The sequence below is a fragment of the Eurytemora carolleeae genome, unplaced genomic scaffold, assembly GCF_000591075.1.
Source record: "Eurytemora carolleeae unplaced genomic scaffold, Eaff_2.0 scaffold350, whole genome shotgun sequence".
Classification (NCBI taxonomy): domain Eukaryota; kingdom Metazoa; phylum Arthropoda; class Copepoda; order Calanoida; family Temoridae; genus Eurytemora; species Eurytemora carolleeae.
The window spans coordinates 136,451-159,044 of NW_019396254.1; the positions used below are offsets into that span (position 1 = coordinate 136,451).

General features: G+C 31.6%; 1 protein-coding gene and 1 long non-coding RNA gene across 3 annotated transcripts; both read left to right on the plus strand.

The window, feature by feature from the left end:
- Positions 1-7,173: 7,173 nt before the first annotated feature.
- LOC111699461 (ras-related protein Rab-7L1) lies at positions 7,174-19,730 on the plus strand. Of its 2 annotated transcripts, none has more exons than XM_023470148.1 (10): positions 7,174-7,321; positions 8,225-8,280; positions 11,010-11,091; positions 12,410-12,487; positions 13,846-13,903; positions 15,116-15,190; positions 16,340-16,372; positions 16,812-16,880; positions 18,267-18,318; positions 19,614-19,730. In XM_023470148.1, the coding sequence occupies exons 1-10, from the start codon at positions 7,252-7,254 to the stop codon at positions 19,713-19,715; spliced, it is 675 nt and encodes a 224-aa protein (XP_023325916.1). In that variant the 5' UTR covers positions 7,174-7,251; the 3' UTR covers positions 19,716-19,730. The 2 variants fall into 2 exon arrangements, with proteins under 2 accessions (XP_023325916.1, XP_023325917.1); XM_023470149.1 differs by lacking the exon at positions 19,614-19,730 and adding an exon at positions 19,166-19,404.
- Positions 19,731-20,515: 785 nt separating this feature from the next.
- LOC111699462 (uncharacterized) lies at positions 20,516-22,179 on the plus strand. Its single transcript, XR_002764755.1, has 3 exons — positions 20,516-20,581; positions 21,931-22,002; positions 22,088-22,179. It is a non-coding gene; the product is annotated as an uncharacterized LOC111699462 (long non-coding RNA).
- Positions 22,180-22,594: the final 415 nt, after the last annotated feature.

Sequence of the window (22,594 nt, forward strand, 5' to 3'; positions counted from 1 at the left end):
ATATGATAATACCACGCCGTAGAGAAGCACTCACCAATTCAGGAACCGAATTTAATGAATTTAAACTGCCTTCTTCCGGTTGAATTAGATCTAAACCGGCAATGTGGTAGTTCAGTGAGGTAGCTTAATATCATTAAATTTTGTCTCAGATCAACTGGAATGGCATCGGTAAGTTATATATGATTTCAGAATATGAGAAAAATGACTTATGGCGGGGGAGTCTTTTTTAATACTCTATGAAAATCATTGTGGGAGCAAAGTGGGGGAAAATAATATCCCTTTATGATGAAGCAATTGTTAGTTAGTTAGTTTAAAGTTTGCTTCAAAGTTTTCTTATGAAATGGATTTTAAAGTTTTTAGAGGATTTGTAAGAAAGAGAATTGGGGTCAGGGGGTGGGGTGGTGTTGTGGGCATTACACTGGAAAATCTTACATTCTCCCCCCCCCCTCTTATAATGTTAATTTTGAGAAAACAAGAAATGGTGGATAATAGACATTCTATATTTTAGACATTTTACAGAGAATAATTTGAAAGAACTTTATATTTATTAGAGATGTCAACGATAGTGTAACGTAACGTAAAATGTACGTTTTTGTACATTACGTTACAATAATGTGTAACGTTTGGATATATTCTATATAACGTGAACGTTAAACGTTAACGTTATAGGAGCTCATACCTAACGTTAACGTTAAACGTTAACGTTAGAGGAATATACCCCCAACGTTAGCGTTTTGTGGAAATGTAACGTTATTTTTCTAATATCTACAACTTTTTTGACCATAACGTAAAGAAATGTTTTGNGAGTGAGTGAGTGAGTGAGTGAGTGAGTGAGTGAGTGAGTGAGTGAGTGAGTGAGTGAGTGAGTGAGTGAGTGTTTAATGTTTATTTCTGTGAATTTGTCTTTTGTTTCTTATAAGTATGTTACTTTTGCAGAGACCCTACAAATGAAAATTAACAAAAAAAACCTGAATATCATTATACATACTTGATTGCCATCTTTGTATGGAGGGTCACTTAAATTATGCGTACTATCCCCTTAATTATTTCTTATGGATTTTCAGTGTATTCCCAAAAATAAAACAAACTAACTTAAATCCTTCATTCTAAAAGTTTACACTAAGGATTTCGAGTTTATTTCAAATGTGTTAATTCAAGCTAAAGTTTTGTTTGAAGTTCTGATTAAATATCAGAAATCTTTTAATCGATTTAACCTGCTTTAGCTATCCAGAAAGACCAATAAAACTTTGAATATGAAGACGACATTTGAGTTTTTGTTAGTAAGTTACATTGTAGCTTGAAAAACTACTTATTTGGAGAAATGGGTCAGTATTTAATGATCAGTAACCTTTTGTAAAAAATAACTTGATTCTAACCGTCGTCTTCTGATACCACAGATTTAAGGGTCTCACTGTAGTTTTACAATAAGACATTTTGACGAATCCTTATTTGAACGTACAGGGTTACCCGCAAAGGATGAGACTTTAGAGAAGATTGTATAGAATAAATACCGTCTGTTTAGAGAAGATTATATAGAATAAATACCGTCTGTTTCCTTAAATAATAATTCTCTCTCAATCATTAAAAATGACATAAAAATCTATATTTAAGGCATCGTCAAATTTTAAGATTTATAGGTCGTCTTTACAGTCTCATCCTTAATGAGTAAAATTTTAAATAACTCCATACTCTATATATTAAAGTTCTTCGCTAATATAAGCTAGCTTAGGAACACAGCTCTGCCAAGGTTACTAAAAGTTACCCCCGCCGTTTATCTGCACTTAGACGATTTTTACCGGGACATTAATTTTTCGCTACAAAAATTGACCTACTCAACTTAGAATCTCAAAACCAAACTAGGAACATTCCCGTGGTTCTCCCAAGGTCCCCCATCAAAATTTAAGGCACATCGGTCCAAGGGTTCCTGAGTTATGATCGGACAAACAAACCGAGATTACAATCGCTCACATATATATGTATATATATGTACTAGCTTGGGAACCCAGCGCTGCCCAGGTTACTAAAAGTTAATCCCGCCATATACCCGCACTTGAACGATTTTACCGGGAACCTGAATTTTTACTATTTAACATTTATGTCGACTTACTCAACTAGGAATCTCAAAACCAAGCTAAGAACATTCCCGTGGGTCTCTCGAGTTCCCTATCAAAATTTGAGGCAAATCGGTTCAGGGGTTCCCAAGTCATGATCGGACAAACAAACAAACAGACACCCAAACAGTGATTACAATTTTATATTCATAAAATCTAAAGCTGGCCAAACGGCTGGACCAAATTGGCTAAAATTTATTGAGGAAATTACGGATAGGCATAATCCTAAATAAAAAAATTCTTCAATTCGATTTTTTTTCAAATTTATGGTCTAATTGTTTTAAATAAGTTTCCTTTGATACTTGTGATATTTTAAAATATTCAAAGATCAAAATATAAAAAGGTTTACACCATCATTTTGCAAAGATATAGGGAGTAGAAAATTAGAATTTGAGCCGAGTAATCAGTTCCTTTAGAGGGGCAATTATTAAGTTTTAGGAACTTGAATCAAAGATTCTTAGAAAAAGTAAATTAAAGAACAGTAGTTTTCTACTAACTAGGGAAAATCTTTTTTATTAAGATTTTAAAAAGTTTCTATTGAACTTTTTGGATAGTTTTATAGTTTTTTATGGATTCCATGTTAGGCTATGACATCCGTCTTTTGTAGACTTTTCCGCCCAAAGAAAGTACACTGCAGTACAAAAAATGCGTACACCTCTGAAATAACTTTCCTTGCATTCGTACCTTGAGGTATTCTAAGTTTTTAAAACAAATCTGGCTGCGTCATTAAAGTTAAAACCGAACTAGCATCGGATAGGGTCGGGCGGGAGTTTCAGTATGGCTGGTCACAAGGGGTCGGGCCAGTTCGAATTCAAATTGACTCTATTCCACCATTAAGGTTATCCAGACTCTACTGGAGGAAGTGATTCTGGTTTTGATCTAGGAAAGTGTACAGTATTAATTTTAAACTTGTGGAATCTAATGTGTCCTTAAAGGGACTGTACGGATAATCTCAAACTACCCTCCATTCAAGGATGGCAATTTCCAATTCACAATGGTACCCTTGAATCCTTTATCTGATCAACAATGTGGAAAGTATAGTCCTTGTTCTAGGTTATAAAAGTGTTTGATTCTAATAATTATATGTCTTCCTACTCTAGAAATTCCTAAGTAACTTTTCAAGAGATTCTACCATTGAAAATAATAATTTGTTAATAACTTTATACGTTGATATCTAAATCATACTGAACTGAAAACTTTAGAATGAGATATCCTTAATCCTAATACTTAATCTGAGTATCCAATGGACACATTTTTTATGTTCTTCTTAACCCGTTCTTTTTTTAATATTGTAGCTTGAAGAATCAAAACCGATTTTTAAATTTAGAGAGTTCCTCCCGTTTCTGTCTATAATCCTATATGCATAGAGAATAGAATATATAGAGAGGAATAAAAAGAATCTCTCGGTATGAATTTTTTCAGTCCCTTTCAGCCTGAAAGGGAGTTCAAAGTGTACAAATCATGTAAATGTTCACAAATTATATGCAGTAGAGTACATTAATACAGTATGTTCCCTAGACTATCCATTTCAATTTCGAATTTTTTAAACTGTTAAATAAACTTTATAATGAATTAGGTGAATAAAAACAGCATTTGATTTATAGTTATAACGGAAAATGTGAAATGATCAGTGGTCAATTATGAAACCAGCCTATTTCATAATTTGGTTTTCTTTTAACAATTATTTTAGATTTTCTATAAAATGATATTCCAGGGCCCAACAGGTTATATAGCATAAATATGTGAAGTTCACCTGCAGTATGGAAACAGTACAACAAAATGGCCGTTTCACACTTTTTTCTAGTAAATTCCTCTCTATATATTCTATTCTCTATGCCTATATGGCGTTCAACATTTCAAATTTATCGGCTTCATATATGAGACTCTGATTGGTTGAATTTTATACACTTTTAGGATATAAGTACAAGATTAGGTTAATCTTAATATTAAGAAAAAGAGAGGATCAAGCATTAATCTCAATATCCACCATTCTAAAGTTTTCAGCTCTGGTACAGACAAAGCTTTAAAGGGCCATGAGTACCGTTAAGAAATGGGCATTGCAATTACGCGTATACAGTCCATTTTACTCAGTTCTTTTAAACTGTGGAATTTTCAATAAAGAATTCTGTGTAATAAATACGGTTAAAGTCTATTCAAGAATTAATGGATTTAAACTTCTTTTTTAAAGGGAATACAGGCGTATTTTCAAGCGACTAGAGAGTTCTCTGAAAAGCTTTGTCTGATCAAGGATGCAAGATATTATTAATCTTCTTTTTGCTGAGAGTTGATTATTTTCAAATGTTGTTTTTCGCTATAATGTGAATTGGACAATGCACATTTTTGCTATAATGTGAATTGGACAATGCACATTTTTGCTATAATGTGACTTGGACAGTGCACATTTTTGCTATAATGTGACTTGGACACTGCACATTTTTGCTATAATGTGACTTGGACAGTGGACATTTTTGCTATAATGTGACTTGGACAATGCACATTTTTGCTATAATGTGACTCGGACAATGCACATTTTTGCTATAATGTGACTTGGACAATGCACATTTTCACTTCAGAGACAATATGCAGGCAATCTTCATCATCATTGAATAAACCAATGTTTAACTCTATTGCTATAGTACAGAAATTCTCACCAATTATTCTAATCTTAAAGGGACTGGTGGTAAGCATAATTTCAGGTGACCTTCCGTTTCTAGAGAGGCATGTTAGATTCACAACAATATCCTTAAACCTTTGATTGATCAAGGATTTTGTAGAGTGTACACGGAGTGTACACTATTAGCACGGAGTGTACACTATCACGGAGTGTACACTAGCACGGAGTGTACACTAGCACGGAGTGTACACTTTTAGCACAGAGTGTACACTAGCATGGAGTGTACACAAGCACGGAGTGTACACTAGCACGGAGTGTACACTAGCACGGAGTGTACACTAGCACGGAGTGTACACTAGCACGGAGTGACACTAGCATGGAGTGTACACTAGCACGGAGTGTACACTAGCACGAAGTGTACACTAGCACGGAGTGTACACTAGCACGGAGTGTACACTAGCACGGAGTGTACACTAGCACGTAGTGTACACTAGCACGGAGTGTACACTAGCACGAAGTGTACACTAGCACGGAGTGTACAGTCTACACTGGAAAATTTGAGTCTCCTGGCAAGAGGGAGGGAAGGCATCCTCCCCCGCACAGCTTCAAAACCTTTTTTATTTACGGCAGTGCGCGTCCACATGGGGCTTATGAACCTCCCCAAACAGTCTTCTGGGAATGATCTTCCATTTAAAATCGTCAATTTCTACTTAAAATGGGACTAATTCGATTATTTAAGCATGGTAGTCCATCTGTAGTATTCTTATCATTTTCATAAAATTTTTATTTATTTTTTACCCGCAAATAGGTAAAATGAGTTTTGGAAGCTGTGTGGGGGAGGATGCCTTCCCTCCCTCCTGGCACTCAAATACAAATGAGGGTATCTACCTCATTGTTGTTCAGACAACGGTTTACAGGTACTGTTGTGAATAAGATATACCCCCTATAAATAGCATGTCACTTGAAATTACACTTAAAGTCCCATTAATGCTGCTTTCCCTAATTATGAAAAATAATGAAACTTGTTAATTTAGTTAGAAAATGCCAAATCATTGTCTCTCCAGTTTAAGAAGTTTGTAATTAGTTTTGCTAAGTAGACACATCAACTTAGAACTCTAGGTTTAAACTTTTAAACTTAAAAATAAAATAAAGATTACTTGCATCAAACTATAATTTATAAATCTTTATATCTTTGCAACCAGACCTTTGATATTTCAAAGCATGAAATCTGCTAGACATTTGTAATGGTTTGAAAAGGTTTGAAATGTCAAAGGTTAACAACATCAGGTTGCAAAGATTAATCTCCATCCTATGCAGAGCTAAGGATTTGATATAATCCTTGATGATTTCTTCGTTGTTTTTATACACTGCAAGAATAACTGTAATTAATGCGTTGATCCTCAAAAGTGGCCACATTGGATCTCGAGATCAAGAGTTCAAGATCACCGATAATCCACTGAAAACTGCGGACCTCTTTATAATTCAGAGGTGCAGATAATCAGAGAATAAGATTTAAAGTATAGATTTAAATCAAGATCTTATATCAGAAACGTTTTGAACCAAATAAGCTACAAACAAATAGCTTTAAATGGAAAAGTGGAAATTACAAAAATTTGTAAAACATCTTTCAAATAAAAACATTGACAAAATAGGTCAATATTTAAATATGTAGATATAAATGATAACATGAAAGTGACTATAGTACTGTACTGTACTGTACTGTACTGTACTGTACTGTACTGTGCTGTACTGTACTGTATTGTACTGTACTGTACTGTACTGTACCGAACTATACTGTACTGTACTGTATTGTACTGTACAGTACTGTACTGTACAGTACTGTACTGTACTGTACTGTACTGTACTGTACTGTACTGTACTGTACTGTACTGTACTGTACTGTACTGTACTGTACTGTACCGAACTATACTGTACTGTACTGTATTGTACTGTACAGTACTGTACTGTACTGTACTGTACTGTACTGTACTGTACTGTACTGTACTGTACTGTACTGTACTGTACTGTACTGTACTGTACTGTACTGTACTGTACTGTAAAGAGACTATAGTTTTAATTTTATTTGATCATTTATTTACAGAGTATGTAAATGAATGTGATTTTCATGGTTTTTCTATAAAATTTAAATTTGGGGATGGTTCAACATTACTAAAAAAGGAAATTGACAGGATTCAACAATATCAACATGATTTAGGAAAAAAGAATGATGAGATTATAAAACTCTTCCCTCATTTACATTTATATATTAGGATGTGAACATATATATTTATGTTAACTATTGCTGGCCAAACGGCTGAACCGAATTGGCTAAAAAAATTGGAATTATTGTTTCTAAAGTTACAGACGATTCCGGGCAATTCCGCTAGTCTTAGATAAAATAATTAGGTTGCTGTTGATCTGAGTATTGTAATTCTTTGGGATGTCACTTTAAACTACGTTTACAGACACTTCAACTTGTTTCAACTTATTAATACTGGTGCACCACCAGGTTCCCAGGAGTCATCTATGTATCTGCAGCAGAGCTCACACACCAGTTCTATCATGTCAGATATCAATGAAATACATGTCATTCCAGGTAGCTATCACACAAATTTGGTTCTTTTGCATAAACTTTGGTAACTTTACATAAAATTTGGTTACTTTACATAAGATTTGATAACTTACATAAAATTTGATTCTTTTATATAAAATGCGGTAATTTAACATGAAATTTGATTATTTTACTGAAAATCTGGTAACTTTACATAAAATTTGGTTGTTTCAACTAAAATTTGGTTTATTACGATTATGTTATGCAAAGTTTGGTTATTTTATGTAACAGTAGTAATTAACAAAATATGGTGAGTTTTATCCATTTTAAAACGTTAGTTTTCTTGTTTTGTTCTGGAAAAATGTCATTCGATCCCTATCTTGATATAGCAAAAGCAAAACCAACTAATTACTAAATTGGGTCTGTGTACATTACACAATTGCTTTAAATTAAAACTTTAGTGCAAGAATCATAATCCTATTCTTCAGCTCTATGAGTCTCTCTATATAACATACCAAACGAAGAAAGATAGATAGATAAAGTTTTTTGCTAAAATACATTTATCTTGTACAAGACGAATTTACAATTACAAATTGATAATTATTTTAACGACAAAAGCCTCTAAAATTGCACAGGAAAACAGACGACCATCTAATAAAAGTTTTTGGTCTTAACTTTCAAAAAGTCTTTTCTTTTTACACTGTTTCCCTCAAAGGATGAGACGACTGCACAGAATTTATACTGTCTGTTTCCTTATATTAATGCTTCCCTGATAATATAAGCTTGTTCCTTTTTTCGGCCTATGATTAAATAAGCCAGATACAGGTTATATTGAGGCAGTAGAAATTCAAATGTTTATAAAAATGAGAATAAAATCTGAGAATTTAATAATGTTCTTAAAATAAAATACTATGCATAAATTTTATTTATCTTTTTCCCAATATTTAGAAATGAGGACAATGTCTCTACCCTCGACTTCAAGAATGAAACATAAGAAAATGAAGGTAAATGCATTTCAAATAGAGTATTTTTGTATTATACCCTTAAAGGTAATAAAAGCATTCATTCAAGTGAACCTCCATGCAAATATGGCATGAATGATTTACAATGGTAACCCTGAAAAACGTTATCTCATTTTGAAAACTAATTACCTTCATATGAGGTTTCTACAGCAGTAAAATGTATAGAAATTATCTGAGTCAAACATTTTTATATTTATTTTTAGGAAAATGATGATATCTTTCACATCATTGATCTGAGCCCGCGTTTTAAAAACTTCGGCTTGATCCGTAATTCTTTAAACCCGACTTTAAGACCCAATCTTCGACCCAACTCTACGACAGCTTGTGTCACGTGACTGACAGCTCAAAGATTCTCGGTTCGACATAAGGAGTTAGGCCCAATGAAAATAAAACCGACCTTGGTTGGTTATAATGGAGAATAAGGCTCAATGTTGAGTATTGTTCTCATACAACCTGGAATGTGTCGATTTCTACCAAGAAAATCCGCCAAATAGAATATTAAACCGTTTTTTGAACTCTGCTGTGGAAAATAAGATGCAGCTTGAATCCGTAAGAACCAGCCGTAAATAAGGCCCAATGACAGCTTAGACCCGAGCCATATTTCCCTACTTTTTAAAATCGCGGGCTCTGGTGAAGGTTTTTAAGGATGTTGTTTGAATCGGGAATTGCTAAGAGTTTTTTAGTCTAAACATATGAAAAGTAGATAATTCTTCATCGACATAGATAGATAGATATTTGACTAAATATTTAACTAAAAACAATTTGAATCGCACAATTTTTACATTTTATTTAGTCAGGGTCTCTTTAACCATTGTTGGTTGTTTTGAATGAAAACAAAAACAATTTAGAACTAAAGGAAAAGGAGGAAAAGGAAAAGTAGTAAATAGAGGAAAGGTATTGAAGAATAGAGAGGAAAAGAAGAAGAAGTGCATTATACCATAACAAATGATTTTTACTATTTCTATTAGAGGAAAACATATAATTTTGTGGTTGGATTTACAGCTTGTACAGTTGTAATTGTATATATCAATACAATGAAGACGACTTTTGATTTCAATTTTTATTTATACCAATTTTTCAAGCAGCAGGGATGCACATAAACATAGAAACAAACAGCTTCTCATTGTTTGCAATTGTAAACTTGTAATTTAAAAAACCTTGGTTAGAGAGCAAAATTTATATAGGAAAGTTGTCTTTATTGTATTGATTTAAATACATATGACTGTATTAAACTGTAGAGGGGCTAAATATCAATAAGAGGACTGAGTAAAAGTTCGATTACAACTTTTCGAATTTCTTCTGATGCAGAAAATGTATATTGTTGTCAACATCAAAAGAAAAAAACGTAGTAGAGGCAATTTCGTTTTGTAATGAAACGTTCAGTAAGGAAATGTTTAGTAACACACATTTTGTCAGGAAATGTTTGTAAGGAAACATTTTGTGTAGGAAACATTTTGTGTAGGAAACATTTTGTGAGGAAACGTTTTCTGAGGAGTATTCAGTAAGGAAATGTTCTGTAAAGAAAGGTTTAGGAAAGGTTTTCAGTAAAGAAACATTCTGTAAGGAAACTTTTTTACGGGAACATTTTGTGACAGGAAATGTTTTGTGAGGAAACGTTCAGTAATTGATTGTTTTGTAAGGAAACCTTTTGTGATAGGCAACCTTTTGTAAGGAATGTTTTGTAAGAAAACGTTCAGTAAGGAAATGTTCAATAAGGAAATGTTCAGTTAGGAAACGTTCAGTAAGGAAACGTTTTGTAAGGAACCTTTTTGGGGCACGAAACTTTTTTTAACAAACCGTTTTGTGGCAGGAAGTGTTTTGTGTAGAAAACGTTTTAGGAGGAACGTTATGGAAATGTTAAGTAAGGAAATGTTTTGTAAGGAAACGTTTTGTGACAGGAAGCCTTTTGTAAGGAAACTGGGACAGGAAACGTTTTGGGACAAGAAACATTTTGTGTAGGAAACGTTTTATAAGGAAATGTTCAGTAAGAAATGTTCAGTAAGGAAATATTCAGTAAGGAAACGTTCAGTAAGGAAACGTTCAGTAAGGAAACGTTCAACAAGGAAATGTTTAGCAAGGAAAAGTTCAGAAAGGAAACATTCAGTAAAAAAACGTTCAGTAAGGAAACCTTCAGTAAGGAAACATTCAGTAAGGAATATTCAGTAAAGAAACGTTCAGTAAGGAAATGTTCAGTGGGGAAACGTTCAGTAAGGAAACGTTTTGTGGCAGGAAACGTTTTGTGACAATAAACGTTTTGTGGCATGAAACGTTTTGTGACAATACATTTTTTGTGTAGGCAACGTTTTGTAAGGAAACATTCAGTAAGGAAACGTTTTGTAAAGAAACGTTTTGTAAGGAAACGCTCTGGGTTAAACTGTGATATACTGTGAAAAATAAATGAACCTCTAAACAAACAAAGTAAAAAGTGAATATTTACAAATTATCCTTTCAAAAATCATAATTTGAGTTTGTTACCCTTTTTCATTTGACAACCAATTTTCATGTTGTTGTTTTTTTGTTTATTTTCTTGGGGTTTTTTAAAAACTATTTTGAATATTGATTTTGATAGTTATATACCGTTAGAACTGACGAGGGTCAACCAAGACTGGAATATATTTTCAAAAAATGTTGAACTAACACCTACTTTTTCACTCTGTAAGGTTTGTAGCATCATCAACACCTAATGTTAAACCAAACCATTACTATTTTAGGATATTGAAACAGTCTCTTTCTCTTCGGGAGACTCTCAGCCTGAATCCGATACTTTGGTAGAAGAACTTATAGCTGTGCCAGGTAAAAGATGTTTTAGTTTGTTTTTTGTTTAAATATTTTAAGAAAACTTTCTACGTTCTACAGTGTAAGAAAAGCAAATTTTGAAAAAGAAGCTTTTGCAGCAAGCTCTGATTTTTCAACCCCTTCTATATCTTTGCAGCACGTTGTTGTAGACCTTTGATATTTAAAACTATGAATTCTGCTAGATTACATTGTATAAGTTTGAAATATTAATGGTTGCAAAGAAAAAGGGATTATAGTAAATTTGAGTGTGTGGCAAACCTCAGTTCCTTTGTTAAACTGTTCAGTTTTTGTGTGGAAACTTTTAAAAGTAATATAAACCCTGAAAAAAAAAAAACCAAATTATTGCACATCACCTGAGCCCAAGATTTAAAAAAATCGGGAAAATACAGCTCAGGTCTAAGCTGTCGTTGGGCCTTATCTACGACTTGAGCTTTCGGATTCAAGCTGCATCTTATTTTCCACAGAGTTGAGTTCAAAAAACCGGTTTAATATTCTATTTGGTGGATTTTCATGGTAGGAATTGGCGCATTCTGGGTTTTGATGAGAACAATACTCAACATTGCATGAGCCTTATTCTGTACTAAAACCAACCAAGGTCGGTTTTATTTTCATTTGGCCTAACTCCTTAAGTCGAGCCGAAGATCTTGCAGCTGTCAATCACGTGACACATCACACAAGCTGTCGTCAGAGTTGAATTCAATCAGAGAAAAGGGACTTCAGTCGTTGAAATTGTTAGTGACCCTCAATATAAAGAGTGGCATGTAAAGTTTATAATGTTGCCCTTTAAATATTTATCTGAGTTACCATCGTTAAGTATTTATTTCTTACAATTTATTTTGTTATTTCTGTGGCAAAAAATCCGCAAATTACTTATACATTGAGAAAACTAATTTTTAAACTAATGTTTAAGCTAATTTGAAGCTAATTTTTGAGCTAATTTGTAATATATTAATAATATTAATATTTTATCTTGAAAGAGTTCTGTCCATGAAAGTACTTTAAATTTCAGTAACCGGAGAACATTAAGATAAGATGAAATTAACAAGAACTAATTTTATTGTACTTTTAGTTTTTAGACAGTCGCACAGAAACTCTATTCGGAGCAAAGAACTTGAGTTCGTGCCACAAACTCAAATATTTAAATCTAATAGGTTATCAATAGAATTGTATAGTTTGAAAAAGTCTACGACGTTAGGATAGCAAAGATCTTGGGATTTAAAAATTTAAAGTTTGTGGCAAAGACCTAATTCCCTTTGTTTTCCTTAAAATATGCAAAAAATTAAAATAACAATTTAAAAAAAAAAAAAAATTTCAGAACATCTGATCAAGCCCAGGCCCAATCTGCTGAATAAAGTGGTTAATAAAGACTACCACTTTAAAGTTTTAGTTATAGGTAAATATATTTTTCAATAATATAATTAATAAATAAATAATACTTTTATTGTTTTTATTTTAACCCTAAAAAGTGTTTTAAATGCGTTAATCTAAAAGCACTTTGTCTATTAATGAAAATGATAAAAACATTTCGTAATTTTTAATTGTAAATTTTTTTACTTAGTGTAAAAAGTCGTGGGACATTTTTGTTTGCCATTTTTTTACACAAAAGAAAAAAAACAAAGGAAAATTAACATGTGTAAATAAAAGTTTATAATTATGTTAACTAAACTGAATTTTTCTCTCTCACAGTAATACAACTGATTACTCGCCTCAATCTCTAATTTTCTACTTCAAACTTTGCGCATTTTTTATTTGTTTCTAAATTATCAAAAACTTCCGCTTCGTTGTGATTATATCTGTAACCATAGAGAATAGAATAATATATAGAGAGGAATTTAAAGAATCTCTCGGTATGAATTTTTTCAGTCCCTTTCAGCCTGAAAGGGAGTTCAAAGTGTACAAATCATGTAAATGTTCACAAATTATATGCAGTAGAGTACATTAATACAGTATGTTCTCTAGACTATTCATTTCAATTTCGAATTTTTTAAACTGTTAAATAAACTTTACAATGAATTAGGTGAATAAAAACATCATTTAATTTATAGTTATTACGGAAAATCATCGTTTGTTTGTAAAGTGGAAGCCATAGAGTCTATGTGAAATGATCATTGGTCAATTCATGAAACCAGCCTATTTCATAATTTGGTTTTCTCTTAATATTAATTTGAGATTTTCTATAAAATGATGTTCCAGGGCCCAACAGGTTATACAGCATAAATATGTGAAGTACACCTGCAGTATGGAAACAGTACAACAAAATGGCCGTTTTACACTTTTTTCCATTAAATTCCTCTCTATATATTCTATTCTCTATGACTGTAAATCAAGTTTTGAAAGTTTAAAATATCTAACGTTTCAATCTAATTCAACAAACAGACACTTGCATTTAACAGAAACAGAAACTCGAGTTTAACTTTTCTTTTGCCTCCTCCAGAAGTGCAGTTTTTGTCAAGATTTAAAGCGGAGTAACACTCTGCAATAGTCGTGTTAACTCTGAGTTTTGAACCACTTTTGAAGTCTTGGAGAATTTTGGTGGCAAAAACGCTACTTTAACTCGACTTTTTGAATCCCTGTTTGTATAACTTGGTTCAAAAGTCGGTGTTAACACCTAGTTATTACACGACTATTGTAGAGTTCATCTGCTTCTTCAACGAGTATTTGCTCCATCCAGTTCTGTTTAATGGGTATGGTTGCAAAGATATAAGGACTAGAAAACTAGAGTTTGAGGAGGGTAATAATTTTTATTTTCAGGGGATCCTGGAGTTGGAAAAACATCGTTTGTTCATCGGTATACAGCAAACGCTTTTAGGTAATCTTTTAATTTAAAAAAAATCTAAATAAACATTAAACGAAATTCTAAAGTTTAGGGTTAAGCACTTTTGTTTAAAGCCTTGAAAGGGAGTGTTCGCGAAAAGTGATGGCTACCAAATTTACAATTGCTAGCCATCATAAATCAAAATTTTATTCTGCTAAAGAAGAAATCTTCCTAAGTGAATAGACCGCGGAATTAATTAAGGAACTGTAGACATAATTTCAAGTAATAAGCAATGCAATGCATAGAGGATGGAGCATGCATGATTCACAGTTATAACCTTAGAAGTGTTGTCAAACAATAATATTGATATATCCATGTTTTTCTCTTTGAAAACTATTGTGAGTTCACATTGAGATTGTTGCTACAAAAACTTGAATTAGGCAAATTTTAACATGGAAAACTATTGACTTGAACTTATACTGTTGTGAATGGTGTATGCCCTCTTTAAATGACGTCTACAGTTCCATTAAAATGTACTTTTTAGATCAGTCCCTTTAAAATATACTTTTTAGATCAGTCCCTTTAAAATGTACTTTTTAGATCAGTCCCTTTAAAATATACTTTTTAGATCAGTCCCTTTAAAATGTACTTTTTAGATCAGTCCCTTTATAATGTACTTTTTAAAACAGTCCCTTTATAATGTACTTTTTAGATAAGTCCCTTTAAAATGTACTTTTTAGATCAGTCCCTTTATAATGTACTTTTTAGATCAGTCCCTTTAAAATATACTTACAGTCCCTTTATAATGTACTTTTTAGATAAGTCCCTTTAAAATGTACTTTTTAGATCAGTCCCTTTATAATGTACTTTTTAGATCAGTCCCTTTAAAATATACTTTTTAGATCAGTCCCTTTAAAATGTACTTTTTAGATCAGTCCTTTTAAAATGTACTTTTTAGATCAGTCCCTTTATAATGTACTTTTTAAAACAGTCCCTTTCTAATGTACTTTTTAGATAAGTCCCTTTAAAATGTACTTTTTAGATCAGTCCCTTTATAATGTACTCTTTAGATCAGTCCCTTTAAAATATACTTTTTAGATCAGTCCCTTTATAATGTACTTTTTAAAACAGTCCCTTTATAATGTACTTTTTAGATAAGTCCCTTTAAAATGTACTTTTTAGATCAGTCCCTTTATAATGTACTTTTTAGATCATTCCCTTTAAAATGTACTTTTTAGATCAGTCCCTTTATAATGTACTTTTTAGATCTGACTACAGAGGAACTGTCGGGGTAGATTTTGCCCTCAAGGTTCTTGAACTTCCAGGAAACACAAGAGTCAGGTGGCATTATTCAGTTCTACAAACTTTAAAGAGAATATTAACGAATTTTATTTTTAAAAGTTTGAAGGGACTATAAGCGTAGTTTCAAGTGTTTAAAGGGACTATAAGCGTAGTTTCAAGTGTTTAAAGGGACTGTAAGCGTAATTTCAAGTGATTAAAGGGACTGTAAGTGTAGTTTCAAGTGTTTGAAGGGACTATAAGCGTAGTTTCAAGTGTTTAAAGGGACTATAAGCGTAGTTTCAAGTGATTAAAGGGACTGTAAGCGTAGTTTCAAGTGATTAAAGGGACTATAAGCGTAGTTTCAAGTGTTTAAAGGGACTATAAGCGTAGTTTCAAGTGATTAAAGGGACTGTAAGCGTAGTTTCAAGTGATTAAAGGGTCACTTGAAACTTAATTATTTCTTGTGGATTTTCAGAAATTTCGCTTTCATTCCCTTTAAGAATATATTCCATCAATGTTCGTTTAAGATTATATTTTTGGTTAACGATGGTGTAGGTAAGCTGCAGCTGTATTACATGAAAATTGTTCTCCAAAACATTAATGAAGATGTAAATCTTAATATTTCAAATATTAAATATAAAAAAAACTTTGAAAGCTAAAAGGTTCACACTTGTATACAGATTTCATTAGCGCCTGATCCAATCAGGGTTCAGTCATGTGTTTGTTGTCAATGCTGAACCAATAGAAATTGTATATGTATTTTTTTATCTTTCTCATCATCCAATTAGAGATATGAATCCTTTAAGGCGCTAACAGTAAATGGAGATATTTACTCCTACTGAAACTATAGTGGGTCTACCGTCTACATCATCTGGTTGCAAAGATTTTGGGATTAGAAAATTATAATTTTGCGTTTAGTTTATTTATAACAAATATTCTCTAATCTAATAATTGTATTTATTAAATTTATGAAAATGAAAAATATGAAATATATAAACAATATTATTAAAAATAATATCAATAATAATATAACTTTGAGGCAAATCGGTACGGAGGTTCTTAACATACTAACAAACAAACAGAGATTTTTCTACGTTGTATATAGATAATTTCAATAACTATAATGATATTACTATAAATAATGATATTAATAATAATATTAATATTAATTAAAATAATAAAAATAATAATATTTTCAATTATATTTAGGCTCCAGCTATGGGATATTGCCGGTCAAGAAAGGTATGGTTTTCATATATCTCTTATTTGGAATTTTTGTCTGAAATATAGCAATATTAGTTATTTTATTCTGGAAATCTATCTTGGAAAATTGTATATTCTGTATGGCGCGTCTCTGTTTATATAATAATTAAACAATTTTACAAAGACAAGTAAAGTCCTTTCTGAAGGAATTATTCATACATTTGTTTCAACTTTACAGTAATTCAAGCTTAATCTCAACTTAATCCAAGCTTAATCCAAGCTTAATACAAGCTTAATCCCAACTTAATCCAAGCTAAATCCAAGCTTAGTTTAAGCTTAATCTAAACTGAATCAAAGCTTAATCAAAGTTTAATCCAAGCTTTATCTAAACTTGACCCAGTTTCAACTTAAGTTTAGTCCAAGTTTAGCTCAAGCTTCTACAACAATCTGAGCTTAATCCCAGATAGTTGTATTCCAGATTCACCTGGATGACCCGTGTTTACTTCAAAGAGAGTCAGGGCTGTATTATCATGCTTGATCTAACTAGGTAAAACTATGATAGAATCATCTAACACTTTGATTGAATCATAAAAACTTTGATAGAATCTTATAAAACTTTGTTAGAATCATGTAAATCTTTTATGTATTTAACAAATCTTAGATAAAAGTATGATAAAACCTTGTAAACTTTAATAGAACCTTGTTAATCTTTAATCGAATTTTATAAATCTTGGATAGAATCATGGAAATATATTATCGAATCTAATAAAACTTTAATGGAAAAAATCCGGGAAATTAAATTATTTTTTTTTTAAACTAATATTTTTGTAAAATTGTTGGAAAATGTTTTTTTATTGTTTTCAACTGGTCTTCACAAATGAAAATAATTGACTTACGTTTATTGTTATTTTTTAATTTTTAATAAATTTTTATAAAATTTTAGAAAACAATAAGAAAACATTTTCCCAAAAAATTTTAAATATTTTTCCTGTTCGCAGACTTTTTTTAATATTTCAAAAAGAAAAAAATGGTATGCCTTAATTACGAACAAAACTATTTATTTTAAATTTTTTCCAAAACATCGATAATTTCGGTTTTTGAGTTCTCCACAAAGGATGAGACTTCAGAGACGACTTTACAGAATTTATACCGTCTGTTTTTTTCCAATATTTATTATTTACTACAACTTGTTTCTTTATTTCCCTAACCATTGAATAAGCATTTAAAAGATTGTACTCAAGGTAGAATACTTAATTTAACTTTGAAATCATCAGATTTATAGAGTTTCAGGTCGTCTTTAAAGTTTCATCCTTTTTTGGTATCCCTGTATATTTATATTTATATATATATATATATATACACAGAACAGAACAGACCTCACTGAAGATTGGTCCATGACAATTGGTCTATGAAACATTGTGTATAAGGATATTTATCTGTTTTATCTGTTTTTTTGATTGAATAATAAATTGAGTATATATATATAGATATATATATATTTAGATATATTAATGTATTTATATATAGATACTAAAGTTTGCAGCCATAATTTGATTTTTCTATTAAAAAGTCAGGGAAGTAGTTCTTTGAACTTTTAATGTAGAATTAACATAGTTATATGGTAACTCAAAAATTAGATATTGATTAGGGTGCGCCAACTTTTTTATGATAGGGCTCATACACTTACTATAAAAATAAAGTTTAAGGTATATCGTATTTTGTTAAAAAAAAAATATTAAGTACCGACATAATGACATTAAATAATAATAATAAGGATTTTCTCCTTCTATTTTTGAAAAGTTAAAAAATATTGAGAAAATAAAACTGAAGTAACTGAAGTATTCGATTTTTTTTCTGTCTAAGTTTAAGTTTTTTTTTTCAAAATTTATGATTTTTTCCATTTATTTTTGAATAAAAATCTTATTTGTTTCAGTAAGAAAAGCCTTGAAAGTGTACGAAAATGGAAAGCTGATTTGGACAGCAAGGTGAAGAAATGAATATTTTAAATTTTTTTTTTGAAATATGTTGTCCGCCATGCGGATGCAAGATATTATTATACATAACTGGTATTCCCACATAATATCATTATTTATTCCTCACTATTTTATGTCTTTATATCTACTATTTTATTCCTCACTATTTGTTGTCTTTATATCTACTATTCCCACATAATATCATTACTTATTCCTCACTATTTGTTGTCTTTATATCTACTATTTTATTCCTCATTATTTGTTGTCTTTATATCTACTATTCCCACATAATATCATTACTTATTCCTCACTATTTGTTGTCTTTATATCTACTATTTTATTCCTCATTATTTGTTGTCTTTATATCTACTATTCCCACATAATATCATTACTTATTCTTCACTATTTGTTGTCTTTATATCTACTATTCCCATATAATATCATTATTTATTCCTCACTATTTGTTGTCTTTATATCTACTACTTTATTAAGTTGGTGTCTCTCGCCTCTTCTAAGGGACTGTAAGCCTAGTCTCAATATCCCTTAATGCAAAGATGGCAATGTCCGATTTACAACGGTACCCTTAAAAGCAATAACTGATTAAGTATGAATTTGACAAGCTATACAACATTTTCCCCATTACTGATTAGAACAAGTTTCTATGGTACTGTTGCGAATCGGGCATTGACATCTTTGCAAAGAGGGTTACTTGCATTTTCGCTTACAGTCCCTTTAGCATTTTCTTGAATGTTGAAAGGACATGTTAGGTTAGTTTGTGTGAAGGTAAAGGAATACCAACCTTATTGCTGGCATTTGTTAAACCCAGTTTAGATGGAACATTTATAAGATTCCACCTTAGGTTAGTTTGTGCGAAGGAAGGGTGTACCACCCCTATAGCTGGCATTAGTTAAACCCAGTTTAGATGGAACATTTATAAGATTCCACCTTAGGTTAGTTTGTGCGAAGGAAGGGTATACCCCCCTATAGCTAGCATTAGTTAAACCCAGTTTAGATGGAACATTGATAAGTTTGCACCTTAGTTTAGTTTGTGCGAAGGTAAAGGAATACCAACCCTATTGCTGGCATTTGTTAAACCCAGTTTAAATTGAACATTTATAAGATTCCACCTTAGGTTAGTTTGTGCGAAGGAAAAGGAATACCAACCCTATTGCATTTGTTAAACCCAGTTTAGATGAAGCATTCATAAGATTCAACCTTAGGTTAGTGTGTGCGAAGGAAGGACCACTTCTATAGCTGGCATTAGTTAAACCCAGTTTAGATGGAACATTTATAAGTTTCCACCATAGGTTAGTTTGTGCGAAGGAAAAGGAATACCAACCCTACTGCTGGCAAACAAATGCGATCTTGTTCAGAGAGCTGTAACTACATCAGAGGTAAAATATTTTTAAATGGTAATGATGAAGCAAAAGCACATATATATATATTACAGGGCAAACCACATTTTGGGAATGTCAGAGCTAGAGAAATTTTGTCATTATGATTCATACATGTAAAAGTAGGTTGACGAGTGGATGCTGCAAATTATTTCAAACATCAAGACAACCTTTAAGTCGTCTTTGTACTCTTAAGATTTGTGGGACACCCTGTAGTAGCGTCCATCATAACAACAACCTTGTTAAACCCCTAGAATTAAAAATTTAATTAATTCTATGGTGGAGCTGAGCGCTTTACTAACCAAAAGTTTAGTCTCTGTAAATCTGTTAACACATTCTGATATATTCTGTATTTTCTCTAAAACTTCTGATAAATACTAATTAATACATAACTGTTTTTGCATAATTAATATTTACTAGTAGAGAGAAACAAAGATTAATTATGGAAGGAAATGGTCTTGTTTAAATATATACTAAATTGTGTAAAAAAGTACACATTTAAAAAATGCATAAAAAGAATTTTCATGAATCTTTATATATATATATACATATTATATATAGAGTTGTTCAAAGAATTGTAACTACTGAGGATCGTCATGATAGGTGTGCAACATTATGTTCAGTATAATTCTTTTTTAATAAAAAAATGTGAAGTTAAAATCTAATTAAGCTAATTTTTTTCATAAACTCAAAACCCTTCTTTTGATTCACAATATCGTAAACTTTTTTTTTTGAAGATCAAAGGCAAATTTTGAGTCGTACAGTCGTCTCTCAATTGTCATGTTTATTGGGACACCCTGTATTTTTGTATGCCTAGGTTCCTGGTGGACTCAATGATAGAGAATATTGAAAGCACAGAGAAGCCAATTGTTGAAAAAAAAGTAGGAAAATAATGTTTTTAACAATTTTATTTTAATGATTTATATTAAAAAATGATCCGGCAAAGAAGCTTGATGACAGATTTTAATGTCGTCGCCTAACCTTCTTGTTACATTGGGACACCTTGCACGGTTAGAGTTGAGACCTAGCTTTACAATATAGTTTGTACCAATCTAACAAATTACTGAAAAGTTTGGAGATATCTGCAATATTTTAGATATCTAGCATTCTGTTCGTGATTTTGTGCAAAACGTTCGAAATTTCAATGCTTTCGGTAGTTTGTTCTGAGGAACAAAATTTCATGATTTCATATTTTCTAGGATAAAGATGTTACAGAGCTTCCCATTGTTCTATTTTCTAGGATATAGATGTTACAGAGCTTCCCATTGTTCTATTTTCTAGGATATAGATGTGACAGAGCTTCCCATTGTTCTATTTTCTAGGATAAAGATGCTACAGAGCTTCCCATTGTTCTATTTTCTAGGATAAAGATGCTACAGAGCTTCCCATTGTTCTATTTTCTAGAATATAGATGTTACAGAGCTTCCCATTGTTCTATTTTCTAGGATAAAGATGCTACAGAGCTTCCCATTGTTCTATTTTCTAGGATATAGATGTTACAGAGCTTCACATTGTTCTATTTTCTAAGATATAGATGTTACAGAGCTTCCCATTGTTCTTTTTTCTAGTATATAGATGTTACAGAGCTTCTCATTGTTCTATTTTCTAGGATATAGATGTTACAGAGCTTCCCATTGTTCTATTTTCTAGGATATAGATGTTACAGAGCTTCCCATTGTTCTATTTTCTAGGATAAAGATGTTACAGAGCTTCCACTTGTTCTATTTTCTAGGATATAGATGTTACGGAGCTTCCCATTGTTCTATTTTCTAGGATATGGATGTTACAGAGCTTCCCATTGTTCTTGGTGATATCATAATATTTTCTAGGATATAGATGTTACAGAGCTTCCCATTGTTCTATTTTCTAAGATATAGATGTTACAGAGCTTCCCATTGTTCTATTTTCTAGGATATAGATATTACTGAGCTTCCCATTGTTCTATTTTCTAGGATAAAGATGTTACAGAGCTTCCCATTGTTCTATTTTCTAGGATATAGATGTTACAGAGCTTCCCATTGTTCTATTTTCTAAGATATAGATGTTACAGAGCTTCCCATTGTTCTATTTTCTAGGATATAGATATTACTGAGCTTCCCATTGTTCTGGATATAGATGTTAAGAGCTTCCCATTGTTCTTTTTTCTAGGATATAGATGTTACAGAGCTTCCCATTGTTCTATTTTCTAGGATATAGATGTTATAGAGCTTCCCATTGTTCTATTTTTTAGGATATAGATGTTACAGAGCTTCCCATTGTTCTTGGTGATAACGAACAACAAAAAATACTGGAAAACGCACAGGTAAAATCTAAATGCATAATTATATTATTGGTAAATGTTATAAGATATCTTTTATATTACGAAATAGTATCAACTATTTATTTAGGTTCAGCGTTCCTGTTGTCAATAAAGATAGGTGTCAGTTCATCAAATATTGTGTTTAGTACATAAGATCAAATAAGATAAAACAGTTGGTTATGTCTTTTTTTTCAACAATGTACATAATTTAGAAGTACTGCACTAACAAAATTTTTTAAAAACAATTATACACTGCAGTGATAACCAGAAAACAGAAAAAGATTCAAATTAAGGCTTTCAAGTGTCCAATAAGCATGGGACACAGCAATTGTGCAGCGTAAATAGACCCATTTCACATAAGTAGTAATTTAATATACAGTTAAACCTTAATTTATGTAAATCTCAGTATTTGCGAAAATAAATACATAGCCATGAATATGCGGGAAAAGTTTAAAAGAGCTCCATATAATCATTTAATTAAAAACTAAATATCTGCAACATTCCGCTATCAGAAAGTGAAGAATACGACATTTGATGAGTTCTTTCGATGTCTGGCTTATTTAGGGTTTAGCTGTAAGTGTCTAGAAAATACACT